Source organism: Lepisosteus oculatus, chromosome 2 (assembly GCF_040954835.1).
Source record: "Lepisosteus oculatus isolate fLepOcu1 chromosome 2, fLepOcu1.hap2, whole genome shotgun sequence".
NCBI classification, from domain to species: Eukaryota; Metazoa; Chordata; class Actinopteri; order Semionotiformes; family Lepisosteidae; genus Lepisosteus; species Lepisosteus oculatus.
Window position 1 is genome coordinate 70,447,697 of NC_090697.1, and position 20,109 is coordinate 70,467,805.

General features: G+C 43.6%; 2 protein-coding genes across 3 annotated transcripts in view; one reads left to right on the forward strand and one right to left on the reverse strand.

Moving 5' to 3' along the window:
- Positions 1–308: 308 nt before the first annotated feature.
- Positions 309–8,486, forward strand: pold2 (polymerase (DNA directed), delta 2, regulatory subunit). 2 transcript variants are annotated; one of them, XM_015340211.2, is made up of 11 exons: positions 309–428; positions 1,218–1,483; positions 1,993–2,114; positions 2,732–2,855; positions 3,445–3,559; positions 4,009–4,207; positions 4,627–4,707; positions 5,045–5,202; positions 5,584–5,711; positions 6,918–7,019; positions 7,359–8,486. In XM_015340211.2, the coding sequence occupies exons 2-11, from the start codon at positions 1,267–1,269 to the stop codon at positions 7,517–7,519; spliced, it is 1,407 nt and encodes a 468-aa protein (XP_015195697.1). In that variant the 5' UTR covers positions 309–428; positions 1,218–1,266; the 3' UTR covers positions 7,520–8,486. The 2 variants fall into 2 exon arrangements, with proteins under 2 accessions (XP_015195697.1, XP_006625387.1); XM_006625324.3 differs by having other exon boundaries at positions 1,265–1,483.
- Positions 8,487–8,853: 367 nt separating this feature from the next.
- Positions 8,854–20,109, reverse strand: part of aebp1a (AE binding protein 1a) — a 29,335-nt gene continuing 18,079 nt past the window's right edge. Inside the window, exons 9-20 of the mRNA XM_015340200.2 lie at positions 17,691–17,800; positions 16,402–16,553; positions 15,791–15,875; positions 15,402–15,546; positions 14,669–14,751; positions 14,388–14,511; positions 13,677–13,873; positions 12,925–13,104; positions 11,716–12,082; positions 10,902–11,041; positions 10,308–10,407; positions 8,854–10,013 (exon numbers count right to left, since the gene is read on the reverse strand). Of these exons, the coding sequence (XP_015195686.2) occupies positions 9,412–10,013; positions 10,308–10,407; positions 10,902–11,041; positions 11,716–12,082; positions 12,925–13,104; positions 13,677–13,873; positions 14,388–14,511; positions 14,669–14,751; positions 15,402–15,546; positions 15,791–15,875; positions 16,402–16,553; positions 17,691–17,800 (2,285 nt within the window). The 3' untranslated portion in view covers positions 8,854–9,411. The remainder of the gene's footprint in view (positions 10,014–10,307; positions 10,408–10,901; positions 11,042–11,715; positions 12,083–12,924; positions 13,105–13,676; positions 13,874–14,387; positions 14,512–14,668; positions 14,752–15,401; positions 15,547–15,790; positions 15,876–16,401; positions 16,554–17,690; positions 17,801–20,109) is intronic.

Below are 20,109 nucleotides of genomic sequence, written 5' to 3' on the forward strand. Positions count from 1 at the left end.
ATAACAATTCATACATGTACATAGGCAATAAAATTTAGTGCAGTTATGCCCACCATCCCAAATGCTGAACCATGTTCATTACTTCTAATTTGAGCTCAGCAGTCCCTACAAATAACATTTTATGATAGCCTCTCACATAATCTGTCATTCCTACTATTTACATAAATATAAACGCGGGATTGTGGTGCACACACAGTTATAAAAAAAACAGCCTTAGTTCTGTATTACACGCCGACCTTCTCAATATGGCGTCGCATGTTACCGTGACATTGAGGTGAAAGGTGAGAGGGCATAGTTCGAGAGCTTGCTGGCGCGGGAGTTCGCAAATGTTGTCCCTTGAGTCGGTAGACGTGATAAATTGAATTAAAAGAAAAAGGAGCATTTAACACCGTGTCTACTTCGAGATACTGTGTAATAAAATTATAAAGGTAAGAGCAAATGATGGGAATAAATGCTTGTTGTTATTAAAGCACAACAGAGGGAAGGCGTTTATAAATATTTGGAGGAGAGAATTAAAAACTGTCACGGCGCATGATTTGTAATCTGATTTTGTTGGTTGGTGTTATGCTCTAGCCGCGTCTGTGAAGTATTTGTTCATATATTCATATACTCGCTATTGATACAGTTATTAAATGAGTCGTAATATACATAAGGTTTTGTTTACACTATCTGGCGCTATGTTTATAACTATGTTGTTAAATTCAATGGTAATCAGATAAAATATATATTTTTAAAATCAGCTAAAACTGTTCAGTATGAACTATAAAACAGTTTAAACTGCTAATTGGGTATTTTGATTTTGGAACGCTGGTTTGCGCTGTATAAAGACATGCCTACCAGTTTCCGATGACATGCCACATATTAATCATCTAACTCAGTGAATTGTTCGTTTGCTAGAGCTGCACAGGATGTCTTCGCGATAAATAAAGGCAGATCGTTTTTAAAATCCTATCAAAAAGTTATGTGTTGTTAATCCTTTCTCCCAAACTACTGTAGCTCTTGTTGCAGTGCACGCCCTACTTTAAAAATGGAAACGGTTCAATAAGTTATGATTTTATGGGTTTCCATGTCCTCTGGGTCCTATTAGAAAACTAAGGAAGATCGTGTAAATTTGGGGTCTGGAGCTCCTGATAAGCCTGTCCAGGTAGGTTTAAAAGCAGGGTGAGACCCAGGAAATCGCTGGGGCTCATCAGCAGTATTTCTGTTTTCTTTTGCAGGAAAGTCTCAACTCCTTTCGTTTCTCCTCCCTCTCGTCTGCCGCCAGGGATGTTCTCTGATCTGACGGTCCCGAAGGAGGGAACCCTGCTGGGCCCCCCTGCCTCCGAGGGGCCGGTGTTTGAAAGAGTGCGCCCGTCGTACGTCAGCTGTTCCGAGCGCTTCAAACTGGGGGAGCGCAGCTTCAACCGCCAGTACGCCCACATCTACGCCACCCGCCTCGTGCAGATGAGCCCCGTCCTCGTTAAGCGAGCCCAGCAGAAGTGGGGTGGGCACTCTTTTTTATGTGTTCTGGTTATCCTGAAAGTTGAGGAGCGATTTTTGCCCTTCAAATCATTTTTCAGGCATTTTAAGAACACTCTTTAATTGTTTAGTGCTGGGTGGGGGGGTGACTTATGATCAAAGGTATCACTTCTGATATAGAAGATTGTCCAGTTTGTCCTGTGCATTGGTCCCATGGATTAAAAGTGCTGTTCGCCTCGTAGAGTGCCCTTAGTTGCATTTCACAGTACTATTTGTCATGTTCTCTATTTGTTTTGCCCTGTGTATAGTATGGGCTTTGGTATAATGTGCTGAAAGTATCAGTAATACTGGGCATATGAAAATCAAACAACGTGCTTCCTATCCAAAGCATATTTTTGTGATCAACAGGAAGAGTACATTTTGATTGGCCATAGATTGAATGACAAGATCCATGATCTTTCTTGAACTGAGATTTAGTTATTTTTTAAACTGTTTTTCTGCAAATATGAATGAAACCATGGAAATTCCTTGTAGGTGCAGGTGTGCCTATCAGGAAGCTGTGTGAAATCCAAATGGGGGAGCAGTGTTGCATTGTGGGAACCATCTTTAAGCACATGGAGCTCCAGCCATCCATCCTGCGAGAGATCAGCGAGGAGGCAAGTGGAGGAGTTTTTATTCCCACTGTCTTATTTTACAGGCCGTGATGAGTGATCTCAGCGTTAGCATACAGAAAGGAAACACAAAGCACAAGCTATAGTATAGCAATAAAAATAAAATTAGTGCATTAATTGGTTCTCATTAGAATAACAGCAAAAAACATTAATCCAAACTAAGTGTCCTTTTCCGATCCACCTATAAGATAAGATAGAGATAAGATCATGTTATTGGCCATATACAGTTTCTTGTTTTAGGAATTTGTCTTTTCACATACCCCAACTTGCTCTCCATGAGACACACAGACAGGGAGAGAAGCCTGGGGTCGGAGCGCAGGGTCAGCCATTTATACAGCACCCCTGGAGCAGTTGGGGTTAAGGGCCTTGCTCAAGGGCACAACGGAGTAGGATTCCTCTGCCAGCCACAGGATGTGAACCAGCAACCTTATACAGAGCATTGGAATCTCTGAATCCCTTTACAACAGTAACTCTTTTCTAAATAATGTTTAGGCCTAATATAATGTATTTTTATATTATGCATTATTGCATCAAGCCTGGAATCCCAACATCACTAGGGATTCAGTCATTAATTTTCATTGTTTTGTCTGTGATTGTTTTAGCACAATCTCCTACCCCAGCCTCCTCGGGCCAAGTACATATGCCAGTCAGATGAGCTCATTCTGGAGGATGAACTGCAGAGAATAAAACTGGAAGGCAACATTGACACACAGAAGCTTGTTACAGGTGAGCAGGACTTTTTGTGTGCACTCTGTCCTGCTGGGTACACTCTACAATTGGACAGGATGGTGCTTCAGGAGGGAATGTTTCAGTAACTTGTTTAAAATGTTAAATCTTTCAGTCTCATAAACAGTATCTACATGTTCATGTATTGTCTATGTGTGTACAGCCACTTTCACTATAAAAAAAAACAGTTCATCCAGTTCACATTACAATATATATACATTTATTTTACATGGTGTCCATTAAAAAACACATTCGTTTTTCGGGTTCTTAGCATTCTCATATTAAGACTTAATAATTTCATATTCTATTGTATAGTCATGGCTTGGGGATTGAATACAGTTATGAACTGGGTAAACCAGTAACCCTGTTCTTCACAGTGTATTTTGGCCAGTTCTCTGGTAGTCATTGAATTACCCTTTTTAGCATGCATTTTTAGTGTCTTTAACTATACATGTGCTGTGGCAATATCTGTAGTGTTATTCACAACGAGAGTGGGTTTCTAGTGAGTTTGTCCTGATTGATGGTTCGGTTTGTTGATGGAGAATGCTCTAAAGGCTCTTGGCTGTTCTGATTTGTCCTGGTGCTGTAGGCAGCGTGGTTGCTGTGTTTGGTGCAGAGAAGAACGATGGAAAATTCACGGTGGAAAGCTACTGCACGGCTGACCTCCCTTGCCAACCCCCCAGGAAAGATTTAGATGCTGACCAGTAAGCTCAGACTATCATCTATCCGTGATTCCTGGTGTTTTTTAAAGCACTGGGAAGAATGGCTTCCTTGATGTTATACCAAAGCAGTGATATTCTTTTCATGTAAAATGAATAGATTTTGATCCATTTTGTCACCTCTTCTTGTGTATTTGTATTTAAAAGTACGATTTCTTAAAATATCAAATTTTAATTTGATATTGATGTTGATATTGACTGATTGATCCAAAGCCCTGTATCAATCAGCCTTTCACATCCTCCAAAGGGACACAAGTAAACCAAGTGACTTCATCCTGAGCCGGCTATTGTGCAGTAATTCAATACTGTATTGTAATATCCCCTCCTGCTTTAAAATGCACATGTAAACTACTTTATATACAACTTTTTATATATCAGGGTTTCTATGTCCAATGTTTTTGTGTAACTTCATGTTCCTTTTCTTCCTCCTGCAGGTACGTTCTTCTGGCCTCCGGGCTGGGGCTGGGGGGCGGCAGTGCAGACAGCCTCCTGGGGCTGCAGCTGCTCATCGACATGGTGACCGGACAGCTGGGCGACGAGGGCGAGCAGAGCGGCGCGGCCCGCATCTCCCGCGTCCTGCTCGCTGGCAACCTGCTGAGCCAGAGCACCCAGGGCAAGGACTCCATCAACAAGGCGAGAGAGGCTCCCAGCGCCGCTCTGCTAGTGCGGCGTTAGAGCACAAGAGAGTCGGGGAAGGGTTGTGCACGTGCGGCGTACAGGCCACTCACGCAGGGCTCTGTTGCACTACAGTTTCACAGCTAATAAAGCTACAAAGCACAGAATGGCGCGGACACAGATCTGCCGGTGATGACATGGAGTTGAGAATCGTCAGCATGAGACGGTTGAATAAAACTTGATGTAGGAGTATGGATATTTGAACCGGTGCATGGTGTGCATCGCTTTTGCAAGTCATAAAATAGAGAAGTTCCGTTTTTGCACTGTATATTTTATTTCCCCCCTGCTCTTTGTAGGGATACAGTGAGTACCTTAAGCAGCCACTACCTTACCCAAGACTGATTCAGCTCTAGCTGAACCATCTTCCCTTTCTACAGGCTAAGTACCTAACCAAGAAGACACAGGCAGGCAGCGTGGAGGCGATCCGCATGCTGGATGAAGTGCTCGTGCAGCTGGTGGTGAGTGAGGATGCCTTCAGCGGATGGGCGTTTTCCTCTTCGATAGCAGGGCTTGCTTGCTTTCTTGCTCTGCCTTTGTTTTTTACTGCTTGTGTCTGTGATGTGCTAAATGAAGAGCTCGTAAATATGTAAAAATAACCTAGTTGTTCTTTTTGGAAAGCTGCATAATATTGCAGTGTTTTTTGCCGGCAAGACCTGGCAGGAATTCACAACCTGAGGTGGAAGCAGTGTGCAGTGATAAAACGCGAGAGTCTTGCTTTTATTCCACGTTGTCAAGTTGAATTCTCCTCCTTCGCTTGCTCCTGAAATGGAAGACTGCCCTTTCTGTTTTCCCTAGGCCTCTGTGCCTGTGGACCTGATGCCAGGAGAGTACGACCCAACCAACTACACTCTACCCCAGCAGCCTCTGCACCGCTGCATGTTCCCCCTGTCCCGGGCCTACCCTACCCTGCATCTTGTCAGCAACCCCTTCCAGGCCGAAATCAACGGGGTCCGGTGAGCAGGGGGGGGAGGTTGGATGGCTACAGACATTTTTGTCTCCTTTCCAAGGCCACAAAAGTGTCTGTGTTCCTTTTTTCCTGTGTACTTCACTGTGGCGTAGCCGTCTTCATAATAAATGCTAAGAAATAAATGTCTAAGAAATGGCCTTTTTTCTGGCCCGGGCCTGCTTGTAGATTTGAGTGTTCTTATCTTCCTCCCTGACTCATATTTCAAAGCCACGCTGGCTTTATTAAGAATGTGATGTATTGGGGGGTTTATTGTGAGGGATACAATGCATGAATACTACTAATTAACGTTTCCCATCTTGGGTTTCTTTTGTGTTTTATTATGAGAACTGGACTGGTGATGGGTGTTGTTGCTGATTATGTGTTGTAGATTTTTGGGGACCTCCGGGCAGAATGTAAATGACATCTTCAAATATAGCAGTATGGACAAACACCTGGACATCCTGGAGACCACACTGAGACTCTCCCACCTTGCGCCCACTGCACCTGACACACTGGGTAAGCAGCTGGTCACAGGGGTTTGGGCAGGTGGAACGCTGCTCTGCTTCCAGCAGAAAAGTGAAAAGGAGCCTCTGTACAGAGAGAGCGTGAGAACAGGTAGAAAGGCAAATTTGTGTAAGGGGTCTGTCGACTAGAGAAGTCCTTTTGAGTGCAAGGGGCAGCAGTGTAGCCTCATAGCTGGGAGATATGTCTTGGGTTGAGAACTGAGAAACAATGTGTGTAGGAACCAAAGTAGATACTTTTGGTGGATATTTTGTTAGGATGTTGCAAGAGTAGGCTCGTGGTAAAGGAACTTTTTGTAAGAGAAAGACATGGAGAGATTTGTGCTTTTTTTTTTTGCCTGAGGGGGACAGATAAATTGTTGAGCAGCTCCAGGGAGACATTCTGGCATTTTGCAGCGTAAATACCAATCCACGACCGTGACCGGAAGTGAATCGTTTGCTTGAAGCTTTAAACTTTGTAAAGTCAGCTAATCTCGTCTGTTATGCCGGCGTCACACTACACAACTTTTCCTAGGATTTTCAGCCGTAGCCTTCATTTACATAATCATAAGAAAATCGCAGCGAGTTGTAAAGAGTCGCAGCCCATGCCCGTTACCGTCAAATGTGCAGTGGGACTCAGTCATAGCCCTCTTAACAGCCCCTACGACTCTCTGCGACTCGCTAGGATAAAATCGAACAGGTTTGATTCTCTCGTAGCGAGTCGCAAGTCTCTGGGGTGGGCTCTTGTGTCTGCGACAGTCAACAGCCAATGAGAGCTGAGCCGGAAGTACAATGCATACGATGCAGCTGCAAGGAAAGCAGGAAAGCGAGTGTTTTGGACTGTGCGAACGGAGGAGAGGCTCTTTGAACTTTGAGCCAGCACAGGCGTCTGTTTGATGTTTAGTGTTTGTTTATTTCATGCGGTGCTCCTCCTCCTATTCCAGTGTGCTCCACGTTGATTGGCTGCCGAAATTAGGCAACCTCACGGTACTTTTCCGAGATTTGGAACTGTGCTGAAATGCTGTGAGGGAATCGTGTAATTAGTCACCCCCTGCGATTCCTAGTCGGATAATTTGACGCCCTCTAGGACAGCAAAGGCAGCGAGATTCAGCAACTGCGGTCGTTAAGTTTGACGTGCTCTCCGGCTAGAAGTCGTGTCGAGTCCTCTAATGTGACAAAGGCTTTAGCTGACTGTTGCTGACTTGTTCTGTTTTTTCCAAAGGCTGCTACCCCTTCTACCAGAACGATCCCTTCATTCTGGAGGAATGTCCACACGTCTACTTCTGTGGCAATGCTCCCTCCTTCCAGTCGAAACGCATCACAGGTGAGAAGAGTCTTCCGAGTACCTTCTGCCAGGTGGTCATTATATCTTGGCTATTAAAAACCTGAGACAGCTTTTGCTGCCTACCGGATTCCCAGTCGTGGCCCTGGAGGGAGGGAGTGTGTGGCTGAGGGGTTTTATGCAGTATCTCTTTATTATTGTACAGATTGTACCCACCTGGATTTTGGACTGTTATGTGTGCATTTTATTGATGGAACCAGACACGCTTAATTGAGTAAGCTGCTGTACAGTGGTTTTCAGATTATTAAATTCCAAAGGCAGATGCCAATTCTTAAAATAGCTACTGTTCACTCTAACTGCCTTTTCACCTTTCTTATCTAGGAGCGGATGGTCAAGAAGTCCTCCTGGTCGCTGTCCCAGAATTCAGCACAACACAAACCGCTTGCCTGGTCAACCTACGCAATCTGGAGTGTCAGCCAATCAGCTTCTCGGCTTTCTCAGCCGAGGATGAGGAGGAGAGTGAAATGAACATCAGCCACTGAGAGTGGCAAAAGAAAGCTAACAAGCACAGACTGTTTCCTCACAAGTATCTAGTGATTGTGTTCAGAATGAGTGAGGCCATCGTGACATCAGAAACCTTGGATTCCTCCTGCTGTGTGGAAGTAACTCTACAGCCAGATGATGTACCAGAATCCCTGCTATGTTTCTTTGTGAAGTAACCCCTTGTTCACTGTGGTTTATCTGAATTGGATATTAACACAGAATTCATTCATCTGACACTAGCTATTTTTACAGTTTGCGTCTGCCTCCAACATCTATGGAATTGAATAAGCTGGAGACCATAACTCAGTTAAGTGTGTCTGTTTCCGTCAACCTATTTGCTGCATTGGATTGTCAGGTGTTTTTTTCTCTGATGTGAACTTATTAGAAATAATGCATATTATAGAACTTGCTCAGGTTAAAAAAACACGAACCTGCAATAATGTAAGATCACAAGTGAGGAAGTGCCACTTGCAGGTGGCATTTAAAAGACACCTTGTCGTACATTGTTTTGTTTAAACCCCATAATAGCAGTGTCAGTTGTTTGTTGAAGAAGGATTTCATATTTGTTAAATGAGGACAGATACAGTTATGTTCCTTTTAATGTCCAAAGATAATGGTCTTGCTAAGAAACAGATTAAATGTATGATACAAATGAATCTACTCTTTATTTTAATAAACGTATAGACAATGTTTGGGATCATTATCATATGTATGGTTATGGGCTTTGAAAGTGGAAGTGTCATTGAGTGTTAGTGTTTCAGTGTACATGCATGCTAATACAGTTAAAAAGAAATGATCAGACTTACAGTACAACAGTCAGTAAGAATTAGCATCCTGGGGAAGGGGAGTCATTTGCTCCCAGATTGTACCCTGCATTCAAGATAGTTGGCCTTGGATAGATGATTGATTGTTCAGATGTATTAAAATAAATGCAAAACATTTCAAGTAAATATTTAGATCATTGTACTTGCAGAGTACTTTTTCAAACTTTGACCTTGATTTTAAGTACTAAAGGTTGGATCATTGGTACTAGAAAACAAGGATCCTTTCTAAATAATAAATGGAGGAACACGATTCTAGTTTTAGGGTAAGACTTATGAATCAAGCAAAAAAGTGTATTATCTGGTACTATATATGCTTGGTTTATGTGATTCATAAGTAACCAGAAATACACAGTGCATTAATTTATAAGATTTATTTATTTATTGGGGAACCTTACCTATTATGTTCCTACCAGTAATGCTTTTAATAAGAAATTTGTCCCCGTTTTCAGAATTTGTGCTTGCATTTTTAAAATGACAAAAAAGAATGAAATGAACTCATCAGTCCAACACAACCTTAACTCTTGTGCTTTTATTAAGAAAAATTTACTTTAACTTTGGGGAAATTTTGCTAATTCCATTCTGCGTGCATCAGTTGTGGAGTGCAGAAGCCTTACAGGCTTTCCAAAACATTTTTCTCAAATGCTCATACTGTACGTTCCTGCCCTCATAAAGTAGGTCTCCCACAATCAGATCCAACTGATAATTAAAATAACCAATTGGTATTTCATACATTCACACATAAGTCTTTACCTGCCTTAAGAATCCACTCTTCTTACATTCCTCAGCGTTCGAATAACGGAGACGCAAAGCCTTCCCCACCCAGTTAATATTTGTTCAAACCAAGTTGTCACTACTGGCCACGCTAAAAAGTTGGAAAAGGTCCTGCAAGCGCCGGTAATTAACATAGTGAAAGAGTGCACATGCGTGTGTGGAGGCAGGGTGAAGCGTTGCTTTTCTCCAACTAAGAAGATCTTAAAACTGGAAATAAGATAGATTTTAACGAAGTTACAGAATTTCCCGACTTTCGCCACTGCGCTGTTGCCCGCACACGAAAAAAAAGGCGGCGCTTAGCTTTCGTACTCGTCGTCGATTTTGAACTCGAACTCGTAGTTCTCCGTGGGCTCCGGCGTGTCCCACGAACCTGCTCCGGCTGGTGTGGTTGGGCTTTCCACGATGAACCAAGAATCATATGGCGTGCCCTCCACGGGGATGTCTTCTGGAGTGGTGGGCTCAGTGGAGCTCGGGAGAGGCTGGGTGGTAGTGAGGGGCATTTCAGTGGTAGGGGGCGCTGTGCTCGTGGCGTTGGCTCTGAGCCTTTGCTCCCGGATCCTCTTGAGCCTCAACAATCGGAGGAGTTGCTGACGGGATAGGCGAGAAAGCGGGCGCCGTCTGCCGTTCTTGTTCCCCTTTCCGTACCTCTTCCCGTTGCCGTTCGCAGACTCGGGTCTGCTCCCGTTCTTGTGGATGAGTCTGATGGGCCTGTTCCCGTTCAGGGCCATGATCTGGCGGATGCGGTCCCAGTTGGACTTGACCAGGGTGAAACTGCACTGCGTCGCCCCGACCTCATAGCCCACCACGCATAACCTGGATCCTGGGGAGTAGCCCTCCGCACGCACCGTCACTCGATACTCTCCGGGGTTCAGCAGGCGCCAGTAGTCCCCGTTGGCGGCTAAACGAGTGAGATTAATCACTGATGAGATTCCTCAGCATCTTATGACCTCATGCTAACGTTTCTGGCCATTGCAATATTGTAATACTGTATATTACACTATTCTGTCATCACTCTGGTCACGCTATACTCTTATTGTGCTGAGGGCTCTTTAAAGTAGCCGCTTGCTTTGGAATTACATGTACTGGAACACAGGCTAATGTGTTATGACTCCAATTAGGATTTATCCTGTACGACACAGGATTGCAAACAACTGTCAAGAATACCCGCCTCCCGAAAGCCTTAAATCCTCACCTGTCTTAACGTCGTGGTTGATCCCGTCCACAGACACGGTAGCATTGGCGATGGGATTGCCTTCACGATCTTTCACCACTCCCTTGATCCCACGATGCACCTGTATAGATCAGAATCGCGCCTGTGTTAGGGCAAGTCTGTGAATCGGATTGGTAGAGCTCGGTATCATGGCCCTGGGCACAAGCAGCTCACCAGTGAAACAACCATAAGAAGGCAGCCTCTTCTTCCCATCTGTCATCTTGTGGTAAAATCAGTGCACAAAGGTGGGCAAACTTGATTTTTATTTTTCTTCAAATCTGGCATCTAAATTGGCAAGATTTTGCAGCTGGAAGACTGGTTTATTGCCATATAATTGGAGGATCGCTTTGGCTGTGAGCTTTCACTTGCTCTGTTGTCCAGGCGGGATGAAGACACAGTTAATTATCTCTCAGCACAATTACCTGTATTTCAACAGGAACACTGGAAGCCAGCCTTACCAGATCCAGCTGAGCAACAATGATATCGATGCAAGGTTTGGTAAGGACATCATAAAGAGGTGAAATTAAGAATTCTGATGGTAACAGCACAGTTATCTGGCTTGGTGGCCCCAGTTACCTGCTCCATGAAGACCAGCAGGGCCTCTCGGTTACTCTCCCACTCCTGTGGAAGCTCGCTCTCATGAGGGAACTTGTCACAGCCCACAAAGATGGAGAGCTCAAAGCAGTTGGTGTGCAGGTAGCTGAAGTCATTCATGCCTAAGTGACAGTGGAAAAGCTGGCATTAACAGCTGACTAACAAGAACAGACAGAATGCTGAAGTACTAAAATTGTGAGTTACGTGATAGGTTGATGCTTTCAATGGATATTAGTCTCCCTCTTTTTTTTACTGTAATGCCTCAATTAAGATTGAGATTCCTCATTGCACAAGCTGATTGGCTCTGCAAGAAACCAATATACCGTAAGGCCACAAGAGGGCTACCTTATATTGCAATCTACCAGAATTTTAACAGAAACTAAGCTAGTCCTCCTAATGCATGTTCAGAACATGGAGACAGTGTAGATTTAGAACTGGAAAGAGTCGGACATAGCCCCAAAAACGTTATTCTGGGTACACTACTGAAAACTTTGCATTTTAAAAAATTAAGTACAAAAATCTCAAAAACATATCTGTATCTTTAGTCTGGAAGAACTGCACTGACTTCAGGATTACGTTCTCATTGTGCTGGGGATGGAAATTGGGCTCTTTACTTTTTTGTATGAAATGACATGTTTCAGGCCTCTGTTTAATCAGTATTTAAAACTAAGCATAACCCCAGAAGAACTGTGCCTCAGCAGGAGCAGCTGCAGACCCCTCTTGAATGTCTGTGTACAGATTTGTGTGGGATTTTCTCACTGCAGTGTTTTTCCAGTCACATGCGGTGTGCACTCACTGCCCACAACTGGCTTCCAGCTGGCCCGGTTGGTGATGCCCAAGCCAGCGGTGACATCATCGGTGTGGCAGCCCCCCCGGTAGGTTTCAGTCATGGTGAGATGAGTGGAGGCGTAGGAGACGGCTAGCCAGCGGAACACGGAGTCGTCCGGAGTCTCGCGGAGCTCGCTGTCGTAGTGCTGTTGACTCTGGGCCCACGCCTCCTCATCGTACTCTTCCTCGCGCCCCCGCCGGCGCCCGTTGTTCCCAGCCGGGCGCTGCATGTCGAAAGGGTAGGTCACAAACTTCTCCCCTGCCTGGATGTTGGCCCCCAAGACGAACGGATTCCGCTCCATCCAGGAAATAATGGCTCTCGTCTCCACGGCAACCTGACACACAAATATAGAGGATCCCTCTAAGCTAAAGGAACAGTAGGCCCACCATTGCTCAGTGGATGATGTAGTTCAATTATATACAGTAGTACACTTTTTATATCCAGTATGTGGTATGCTTGTTGCTTAGGAGTTGGCTGAATTGCATTAAAGCTCTAAAAGCTTGTCAGCAATTGGTGTTAAGTAAGAAGGCTTTCAGTTTCACAGAATTACATATATCTAGGCACAGAGGATGGATCTGCTCCTTTCCTTCGCTGTTCTAGTAATGTAGGAAAGTGAAGTTACAATGCGTAACAGTGATCACAATTCCCCAAATGGTGGCACACAGATGGTTGAAGACGGGCATTAGCTGGACAGTGTTCTCTGCCCCCAGTCCAGCAGTGGTTTCTGCAAGCTCGAAGCAATGCCAGTTAGATCTGTGCTGCCCGTCCTGGAATGGCCCGTGAAGCTTGCAGCGTGTCCAGTAATGACTGGGTCTGGAGGAGCGGGGCTTCAAACCCTCCTTCTCCCCATGTGATACTGAAGCTGCAGGCATGAAGGCAAGCCGTAAGAAATGATTAAATCCTGACTGGATGAGCATGAGAGAGAAAACATTCGGACTTTTTTAGACTTTTTTCTCCATTACCAGTACTCTGTGGAATGGTTGACTGTTACAAGTAAGAAAGAAGGTGCACTTTGCGGAAAATGATGCAGTGCCTATTTGTTCACCACCTTCGTTGTAAGTAAATTTACACTGAGAAAGCTGTATAACTGTTACTTTAACCGAAATCTTGCAGGAGTTGTCACCTTTAGGCGCTTGAACTGGCCGTTGACCATGTTTGACCGTTCCTCAGACTCACCGAAGCGTTCTCCGATAGGAAGTTCTCTGGGATAGGGATATGGTGATTTGGCACTATGCGGGGGACCCACCCTCTGTCCTCTGCACCCCACAAGACGCTGTTGAGGTCAGGGAAATTCTGAAAGATGTCATACCCTTCTTCTGTCCAGTGCCCCAGTCCCCAGTTGCCCATCTCAGAGCCCTGGGGAGAAGGAGATGTAAGAAAATCAAGCATTGACTCAGCTGATGATTTAGAGACAAAGAGACAATTTATGTATTGACGGCTGGACTTTTGAGAACCGCTGCATTTGCCTGCCCACTCTTATTTTGTCTGGCATTATTTTTCAAACTCTGAGTCATTTGAATTTTCAGTTCCACTTGTCTTTCACTTCTTGTGCTACCTCAACTTAATACCTAAGGAGAAATTGGAAAGTAATGTCCTCTCCATCTGTAGATTTTCATTATAATAAAATTTCAAATAATGAAATTGTCATTATGTGAGAAAAATTGTAAATTTAATGTCAGAGTCTTCACATTACCCTTTTTCATGAGTTACAACAATGCTACTACACTTTTCTGCTATGCACTGTGACATTTTCAAAATAGTTACAATACTGCAGTATTTCTGTTGAAATAAAGAATGAAGTGTTCTATTTTGAGTTTGTGCACTAATGTCTAGTTTTTGAAGACGCAACCAGATTGTAAAACAGATCATTTCGGAAAGAGAGGTACACAGAATAAGTGACAGTACGAGCAAACTGATAGGCCACAAACCATCTCAAAGGCGAGTTCATAGGCATCTGGGTTGAGCGAGGGCACCAAATGAATGCGGATTCCCTCCACTAGGCGGCGCACTCTGGGATTGCCATCGTTGTACTCCTTGCACATGAACTGCATCAACAGCAGCAGCAGCTCCCGGCCTAGGGCCTCGTTACCATGGAGACCGGCAGTGTAGCGGAATTCCGGTTCCCCTGACAAGGAAATTGCAAATCATGAGAAGAAAACTGTAGAAGATGGCCTGATTCTAAGGGCTGGTCCCACTCAAGGCACCTTCCTCTGTACATACAGTACAGAACAGGTCCACAGCAGGGTTATTTGGACTCCAGAGTGCTCTGAAGTCTGTGCTTCGCCTGGCATTTCTCATCACAAGGCTAGGAAGAGATATAACCTCTACCCTTCTAATAGTAAGGGGAGGTAAAGTTTTCTTTTTGTCAGTGTTTCATTTAAGTGACTACTGTTTTGTAAAGTATACAGTGTTGTGATACATTTCTTAAACCTCGCATCCCATGTCAAAACCAGCCCTACTCAAAAACTCAAGAGCTAATATTTTGAACACCAAATATGAATGGGATGAATAGGGAGAATTTGCTAACCAGACCCAGAGGTACGGATATAGGCTGCCGGTGTTGGAATTACTCAGTTGTCTCTCAGTACAGGTTGACAGCGAAGGGAGATCTGGTGGTTTGAGCTGAACGATGTCCTCACCTGTCTCATGTTCCCCAGGGTTGTCTGAGATCTCCATGGCATAGATCTTCAGCCCCTGGGAGCTCTTGCCAATATTGTAGATCCTGGTAATGGAGGGACACTCCTCGTTGATCACTTTCATCATCTGGGTTTCAAGAGAGGAGGAGGAACTGTGTTCAGAACATGGTGCTGTAAAGGAAGGGTTGTCCTGTGCAGTCTGAGTCTCCGCCATTTCTTCACCATCATATACTAGAGGCACAGAACATGCTAGGCTGGTGTTTTAGCGTTGATGAGAAAATTACCTGTCTCATCTCCTTGTAGTTGTGATGCCTGAAGTCCAGGTCATCTGTTGATGTGACTTCATTCTGGCTGTATATGCTGGGCCCTGAGGAAAGAAAGAGAACTTTTGTTAAAGGAGCATCTTTAGAAATGATTGAAACCGAGACTAAAGATCAAGGATTGTTTCCTGTCCTATAAAGCCTAGAGAAAAACAGATAGAGGACAAGAAGTTACTGCAGATTTTCATTTTTGAAAAGGAATTTATTATTCCCCTTCTGTTTTTAACTTCCAACAAAAATACAGTTTATCAAGTATGTTACTGACTGATTTTTTTAGTCACTTAATACATTTTTTTTTTCTGAGAACAGAATGTTCAGATAATCATAGCTCATGATATGTCTTGACATAAGAACAGAATAATGGGGAAAGTTTTTCTCACCTGGTAAACTAAAATTATGATCATCCTGCTTTTCTTTTAGTAAAACAAAACATTTCTATGCATATCCAATAACAATAAAATTAAAAGAAAAAATAACTCTGGGTGTCAGGTACAAAAAATAAAAGTTTTTTTTAGTGCTTGGTTTTAGCTTTTTCTTGAAAAGTCGTGCTGGTGGTTGAGATATTGTATGACGCCTCCGGTGCCAATCCTATCTACCACAAAGAATAGTGACAAACTCTGAGCGTGCCTTTGCAAAATCAGAAACAAAAGTAATAGTAAAAGAAAACGTATCTCTTGGCTGTGTCTTTGTCACTTACTGGACACAGGGCAGCCCATGAACTCCAGCCTCATGCACAGACTCCCGTTCCAGCTCTGGGGCAGAACCCGGATGTAACGTGCGACCACTGGCTCGACAAACTGCGACATCACTGGCGTGTCTTTGTCCACATTGCCAAAGAACATCTGTTCAGGCACGAAGGGGAGAGAAACAACAAGCTATTGTCTCTTGACGCTCTCCACCTTTATACAGCATATGAATATTATTCCTATCTCAGCGTGTCATGGATGCACATTCCTTCTTTTGTTTTCCCTTGCATCTTGCATTTTGCATCAAAACATGCATCTGAGAGTGAAATCTCCTGGCTTCTTCAGTGTGGGTCCTGCCTGTGGTTGATCTGCAATGGGGCGGGGGTTCGGCTCCACTCACCCACTCGGAGTAGCCATCATGGAGAACTGTCCATTCTCGGCTGTCATTGCTGAAGGCCACGTAATATGAAGTCACAAAATCGTTGCTGGTGGGAGATGAATGGAAAACATACAGCTGATGCACAGAGGCCAAAAAAAAATGAAATTGTAAAATATCCATAGCTAATACAACAGTGACTGCTTTTGATGTTCAGTGCTTTATAACAGGAAGAGAGGACTAGGGGAGATCCAATACTAGCAATTCATTTACAAATCTTGTCTATGAACTGTCATCTTGGGAAATGGCACTGACTCAAGTTACAGTATGCGCTGAGACTGGGAGTTCTTTTTTCTCTATTGAGAAGCCAGAATCAATGCACCTGCAGTATCAACCCTTATTACAGTTGACTGATGCATTAAAAAGCCAAAAGATTATGAACCCAAGTTTAAGAGTGGAATAAATCGAATGTTAAAGTCAACAGGTTTTGCAAAATGAAAACGTTTTGTCCATCATAAACTTGGGACTTTGATATCTGCTGTTGGTTTGTGTGATGTCCTGTGGCTTGCGTTTGGTTTGTTCTAAATACTGCTAGCTTTCAGCTGGCCAGTGTGATGTAATGGGAGGTTCCTTACTGTATCTGGGAGTCCCTGCCCTGGGTGATAACTCCTGTGAACTCTGTCTCCCTGCGGGCATCCAGCTCGAACCAGTGCTGTGTCTCCTCGCTCTCAGCACACCATGCTCCCCCGTACACTTCGGTCTCATCCTCCCCACCCTGTGAGGATGACTTCATTTGCCATGAAATCATTTGTCAGACAAGAAACCAAGAGACACAGAGCAGTGAGTATTGATGGTTTCCCCCATCTGGACCACAGAGGCCCATTCTAAACAGCATTATCTTCCACCGCAAAAGGGAAAGACTTTTTCACGTTTGATTACATTTTAAACTTAGTCCCTCCTGTTTTTAGTTGGACCGAAAAAGCCAACAAAATTTACTCATTTCCATTGGTTAAGAAACGTGTCTTTAAAAATAAATACTTGTTGTCCAGTGAACTGAACATAAGTGAATAATCTGTGCTCTCCGCACAATCCTAATTTTCTGGTTTCTGCTACAGGCTTCTAAAACATAGTTCTTTGATTCAATAAAAGCAACACAGATTCTATCATTTTAACTGGTCTGGAAGCTTAGCTTCAGCAGACATAGGTCTCTTTAATCTGCTACATCCTGGTAAGACTGGTACAAAGGTTCTCTTTTTATAAACAACCATTACAGGATGGTAGTGTACATATAGGAATTCAGATGTCCACTTCTGCAAGGATGTGGAAGTTTCACATAAAACCAGTAAATTGATGGTACAAGTAGTTGGCCTTAGAGTTGGAACTCCCTTTCCACTGAAATTCATTTTGTTCATCTTAATTACTGTAGTTTTGCTGCAACAAACATAACATCATTGCATGCACCACTAGCTATGTTGAACTGTATCCGTCATGCTAAATCTTCATGATTTATGGTATTTGTTTGGTTAAAACATCTGTACCATATCAGCCAGTGGGCTATCAATACAAGCCTCCTCTGAACTCCCAGTGTTTGGTCTATCCCTACAAGACTGCACTGAACTCCTGCGTTCAGTTTATCGCTATGAGCCTGCACTGAGCTCCTGCGCTGAACCCCTGGTGTTCAGTCTGTCTCTACAAGCCTTTGCTGCGTTCCCTGTGTTTGCTCTATTGCTACAAGACTGAGCTGAGCTCCCTCTGTTCGTTAAAAGCCTGCTCTGAGCTTCCGGTATTCAGCCTATTGCTACGAGCCTGTGCTGAGCTCCCTGTGTTCAGTCTATTGCTATGAGCTTGCACTGACCTCCTCCTGTTCGGTCTATCGTTACGAACTCCCAGTGTTAAACCACAGGATTTAGGTGCTGCTTCATACCTGCATGTTGAGCCGTCCTCGCTGGGGGCCCAGGCTGTGGTCTAAACTGGAAGAGGCTAGCAGCTGGTCGTCATCAATGCGGTGGGACTCCATGCCTAGTGGGGGGCATTCTAGGAGTAAAAGCAGTTGAGACATGTTGGGACCCATGTTACATCATCTCCAGGTGGTTGTAGATAGTGCACAGAAAATAGAACTGTTCAATGTGTAGCCATATCTGTAGCTACTTACTGTACATGAATCACAACTCTATGGTCAGGATGTTCCTTCCTATGATGTAAAATCACTAGTACAGTATGTTATTTTATACTAGGATTGTCTGAGAGCGATTGACCAAGAGAATATTGGGTTTTGAATCAACTAATATCTTAATATTGTCATTGTTTTAATAATTAAATCGTTCATCATTTTTTGGCTTTTATTCTTTGAGTATTTGAACATAATATTTGCAAAACCAGCAATTTAGCTCCTGAACAGCAACACCCCTAACTTCTATATTAATACCTAAATTTTCAATTTTGAATGTTTTCTTCAGAAAAGCGTAAATTCTGTTCCTAGCTGCTCTCTGTCTGTTCACTTGGATACTACTTTGTTCCAAAGCACGTGTTGCCTTCCTTAAACACTGGGAGCAGAGCCAAGCCATGGATGGTGAGTGGCAAGAGATTTATGTTTTATATTCTCTAGGGACCGTCTCTCTCGGTTTCCTGTCTATAGAAGTACAGCAGAGGTTCTGGTGCTGTGGTTTCCTCTTTTGCTTGTTGATCAGGGGAGCGTCTCGAGCCCAGTGACTCGGCAGGGTGACCAAGCTGAGGTCTCCCCAATCCTTCCTGTAACCCCAGCCTTTGTGACACTCAGTCCCTAGCAGTAATCATGACTCTTGTGCCTGCTTTCATGACCGTGGTCTTGTTCAAGTAAGTCTCACTCCTAATTCCTGACCAGACATGAGCCTGTAATTCCTCTCTGGAAACACTAGATATTCCCTCTTGGTTGGCACAGTCCGCAGATGTTGTAGATGAATTACTGTATACCTGGTTTTCCAGTGTAGCAAGAGCAGTTTATTAAAGGGCAATACTGAGATGTCTTGGTTAGAGCGCCAATGTGTGTGAGTTAGATCCATTATTATTGTATCTTAATATTCAAACAATAAAGTAGTTTTGATCAGAAATGCAAATGTAAAATTACACCAGCGCTGCAAATGAAGCAGTGTTGTGCATAAAGCTAGCATTGGTATGGCAACTAAGCGGATAAAATAATCTGCAGGATCTTTAACAAACAGTTTGACAAAAACTGCAAGTAAGCAAAATTGTACAAAACAGCATCAATTAAGTTTGGTGCTTTGAAAACTAATTCAAGCTTAAAAAATCTTTTTAAGGCACAAGAGTAGATCATTAAATGAAGGTGATAGATTTTTAGAAAGGTTAACAATGTCATCATATCCCTGGACCAATGGACAACTGATTTGGAGTCCACTAGTGTTTGGGATCATGATTTCATGATATCATGATTTATCATGCACTGCCTTGGAAAGCACTGTAGCGGTCTATCTCCAGAGAGCTCTGAAATTGCTAAGGGCTTATGAGAACATGTTAGATGTATGCTGGGATTTTATAGACCACACTCCTCTTCTGATCTAGTAATCAACAAGTCATGTTTGCCGTTTGGAAATGAGTGCCAGACAGTTACATTGAACAGGCTGGAGGCACTGCCAGAAACAACACAGTCAACGCCAAGAGCACAGAATCACTGTTGACATTAGAGCTCTCTGCCATTCAATTCAGCGAAGCTCAGCCCAGATCATGTTTTACAGGACATAAAGTGAGCATGATCCTGAAATTTACAATGATTGATCGTGCTTTTGTTTTTGCTCTAAGATGCTGGCTAATTGAAGAATGCTGAAGACTGACATTACATCCTGCAGCTATGATGGGATTGCCAGCACCCTTCCAGTTTCCCTGTTCGTAAACGTGTGGGAAACAGATATCCATCTGAACCAACAAAAGGCTATTTTCTCAGCGCCATTTCTTTTTGTTTTGCCATCGGATTCAAACTCTTGTTTCCTAAAAATCTGACTTCTGGGACCTTGGCTGCAGGAACAGGAATTGTGATCTGTGTTGGTTATTGGAAAGCACAGTTGTTTTTCAACAGGCAGTCCAGTGGTTTCTTATGTGAGGTGGCTGAAGAGGAAATGTCAAGCCTGTGCTTGTAACATCTGTTGTCTTTAACTCTTCGCAACTGGTTTCAAGTCACTCACAAAACTGTGAATACTGACTCCAAAAAATACATCTTTTAGTTAGTTTCAGTTAGCCTCCCTCACCGAATTCCCAGTGTCCCTCCAGCATAAAAGACCTGTTGCTTCTCTCCTTATGAGGGCACAGCTCTGTGCCACAGGAGAAGTACAAACAGAAGTCCCACTGAACAGGTT

Excerpts from the sequence above, each read along its gene's own strand:
- pold2 (XM_015340211.2), top strand. The coding sequence starts at position 1,267 with ATGTTCTCTGATCTGACGGTCCCGAAGGAGGGAACCCTGCTGGGCCCC. Across the intron at positions 4,208-4,626 it reads GCAAGGACTCCATCAACAAG|GCTAAGTACCTAACCAAGAA; the intron begins GCGAGAGAGGCT and ends CCCTTTCTACAG. Across the intron at positions 5,203-5,583 it reads GCCGAAATCAACGGGGTCCG|ATTTTTGGGGACCTCCGGGC; the intron begins GTGAGCAGGGGG and ends TATGTGTTGTAG.